The sequence below is a fragment of the Spea bombifrons genome, chromosome 12 (assembly GCF_027358695.1).
Source record: "Spea bombifrons isolate aSpeBom1 chromosome 12, aSpeBom1.2.pri, whole genome shotgun sequence".
NCBI classification, from domain to species: Eukaryota; Metazoa; Chordata; class Amphibia; order Anura; family Pelobatidae; genus Spea; species Spea bombifrons.
The window spans coordinates 6416162-6419781 of record NC_071098.1 but is presented as its reverse complement, the minus strand read 5'-3'; the positions used below and the strand labels follow the sequence as shown (position 1 = coordinate 6419781).

Sequence of the window (3620 nt, the reverse complement as noted above, 5' to 3'; positions counted from 1 at the left end):
GCTCTCAATTTGTCCCTTACCAATATGGCACATGCAGCAGATACACTAAGTGTTTTTTATTGACTATATGCCTTTCCCACACTTCTCACACAATACAAGCCCCAGATGTTCTACTGCTCTGTCACCATTCAATGTGACACACTTCATTTGTCCTCCAGAGCTTGTGATTGGCTCTTGAGTGTGGGAAACTGTGGACAGCCAGGGCTCCACACATAATTAAGCAGCCTGGGGGATATATAAAGGAGAGGGGATAGCTCACTGCAGATCAGACAGCTATAGGAACAGACAGCAGATATACTGACCACATACACATCATGGCTCCTTGTATGACTATACAGAAGGCTGCTGGGCAAGCAGAACATGAAATAAGAAAGGTAAGCTTGGCATATTATACAGCAGCGTACATGGGTACCATTTCCATTGAAGGAAACTTCATGTTTTTACAGATTGTCCAGTTAATTAAAATACATTTCATTTGGTGATCTAACGAATTTCCCTTTAAATTTCCTCTCTCCAGCTGAGAAAGCCAGTGATTGAGAAGATGAGGAGAGATCGCATTAACAGCAGCATTGAGCAGCTCAGAACTTTACTGGAGAAAGAGTTTCACAAACATCAACTTCCATCCAAACCAGAGAAAGCAGATATTCTGGAGATGACAGTGACCTTCCTGCAGCAGCAATTGGCAGGGAAATGTAAGTATATTCTTATCTATCTTTTTATCAGTGTTCTATGTGTCTTGTAAAGGACTGTATAGACTTCTTTGGGTCCAAAGGTCTAACTCACCAACTTTTTTCTTTCATTTTCATAGATGTGTCAAAACCCAGCCAAGCCCATGCAGAAGGATACCGCAAAAGTGTCCAGGACTCTGTCAATTACTTGTCGGGTTATGATCAAAGACACCAGAACAAGCTGATGAAACATTTTAACACTCATCAAACAGCTTCTCAAGAACTGTCACATGCAACAATGTACTCCACTCCTTCCACAGTAGAGTCTATTCAGACTGATCCTGGACAATCCCTGCACAACAACAGAAAGAGCCTCTGGAGACCTTGGTGATGGTGGAAAGATGTCCTTCAGACTGAGTCTAGATCATTGGAAAAGCCACAGGGTGTTCTCAGCTGGAGAGATACCGTCCATTGTCTATGATGTTTGTCTCAAGAACTCTTTTGCTAAACCCGTTAAGGTTTGGGTACAGGATCAGGTGTTTCTTGCCTGTGTAGGACTTTCTCAGAAAATGCATGTTTTTCTTTCTGTCTAAAAAGAAAAATATTTAGGGAGTGAGACGTATGGGTAACCCCTTGAGTACCAGGGTTGAATGTATCACACTATGTTTTGCAATATTTGCATGGTTTATAAGTTAGGGTACAGCACTGACTGATTATGTTAAGTAAGCCATATTAATTTGGCTAATTTATGCTTTTCGTGCATTTTCTATAGAAATGCTGTTTTGTTTCTCTTTTTTGGGGAAGGTTGATTGTTTCTTTCAGCAACTGAATTGTTGATATATGTTTATTTTATATAAATTATATAGCTGTCTCATTAACTCTTTGAGTGCCCATGGGTAATCCAGTGGGTTAAGTGAGATCGTAAGGCTCTTTGCTAGTGTAAATTATTGTATATAAACAAAGTTCTTTTTTATTCCTTTAAGGGAAAAAACTATTTGATTCCAATGAAATCAGTCAATGTATTTATTGAGATTCTTGTATGCTTTTGTATTATGTCAGTAATACTACCTGGATACATGTGCATTCTGAAATTATTCTTTTAATATGTGTGCAATACAGTGAATAAAACTCAGAAATGTATTCATTTATTCACCTGTCATTTATTATTATTATTATAATTATTATTATTATTAATGGATTATTCTTAAAGGGCTGATCCTTAATCAAGAAGCCTTTCTGTGCAAACACCACACACTTAAAACCTTTTTTTAAATGTACAGAATAGGCAAAGACCTCTTACATTCTAGAGACTTCTTGTGGCCCCAGAAGGCACTATACTTACTAGCACACATTAGGGGCATTTTCTGTTGCCCCTCTTGACCAGGTGCGCCAGACAGCAGCCTGAATCACCTGGCACTAATACTGGCCCTTAGTTTGCCCTGCATAATGCATAATTCAACTGGATCGGCGACTATAACAATGCATCATTAATTTAACCCTTTCATGTACATCCAAATGATGGTCTCCTATTCCATTCCCTGAAGCTATTTAAGAGCTCAGTTTTCTGGGATATATTCGCTCAGCACAGGTGGATCAAAGGTGTATTGAAATTGAAAAGCTTAGAAATAGAGAACAATAGGAAGGCAGGTAATAGGTAGAGGAGGCAGGTTGGGGGGGGGAGCATGCATGTAGTTAGAAGACATAATACAAAAGGATGAATCAAAAATCAAAGGCTTGGTGTTAAGTAATGGTGTTGGGGGTAAATATAGCTCTGTGGAATATGATGGCGCTACACAAAACAATAAATAATGCTTAAACAATAGGGTTGGTTTGGAATGACATTTAAAATAAGAGGAGGTGGAAATAAATAAGCAACTGGACAATTGGAAACAGGCCTATATGTGGGGTAAATGTTGTTCAGAAGAGCCTAGCAGTTTTAAACATGTTAGAACTGTGTATTTCAAAATAATTGTCATTATAAGCAATGCATTCAAAGCACACCTCTAGTGCCCTGCCGATGCACTATTAATAAGTCATGGGCCAACTGTGGAAACATATCCAAAATTATTCATCAATCAAGTAAACCATGTCTAGCACATGATGGCAAATAGACTTTTTTATGCACTAGTGACTCGTCATATAGTTAAAAAAATATCATTACAAAATCTTAACGACTGGTTATTTTTATTATTTGAATATTTTCGTAGTATAGTACATGGCAGATTGATATAATAACCCAAGAGGTTCAAAAAGGAATATTCTATGGAATAGGCTTCTCATTTAATGAACATGAACCCCACAGAGACTGCTACAAGGTGTGAAAGTGTGCTGGACACACTCTCCCCACTTCTTACACTGGCAGACTTCCATTTACATTGTAAAATGTCGCCTTCCTTTCCTGTCTTTGATGTTTCTGAAGGTTTCATGGCACACTTTCACACCTCACAACCAGCTCCCACCCAGCGGGACTTCAAACGGTGTGTTGACTTGCTATTGCAGGAAGGAGATCTGCGTGGCTTTGTATTGTAGCGATCCCATCTGAAGAAAAGACCTCTGAGATCCAGAAAACGTATTTCTATGTTGGCCCAATAAAACTCAACTCAATAAAACTTCAATGAAAGGCTCCATTTTCTCCTTGGCTAATATGGTTAGATCCGCATCATGCACCAGGGATTTTTAAAGAAAATTATAATAAAAGTCTCTGCGTGGCTTTTGAAAGAATAAAACAGATGTAAGAAAAGATCCGTTTAATAGTTTTAAAAATTAAACAGAAGAATGGTGCCCTTATTGCGATTTTACTGTAAAAAAAGACTTTATTGGAAGTATATTAAGAAAACATTATCTATCTATCTATCTATCTATCTATCTATCTATCTATCTATCTATCTATCTATCTATCTATCTATCTATCTATCTATCTATCTATCTATCTATCTATCTATCTAATCTATC

General features: G+C 37.7%; 1 protein-coding gene across 1 annotated transcript; it reads left to right on the top strand.

Moving 5' to 3' along the window:
• Window positions 1-268: 268 nt before the first annotated feature.
• On the top strand, window positions 269-1816 carry LOC128469807 (transcription factor HES-5-like). Its single transcript, XM_053451602.1, has 3 exons — window positions 269-374; window positions 518-692; window positions 809-1816. The coding sequence occupies exons 1-3, from the start codon at window positions 315-317 to the stop codon at window positions 1057-1059; spliced, it is 486 nt and encodes a 161-aa protein (XP_053307577.1). The 5' UTR covers window positions 269-314; the 3' UTR covers window positions 1060-1816.
• Window positions 1817-3620: the final 1804 nt, after the last annotated feature.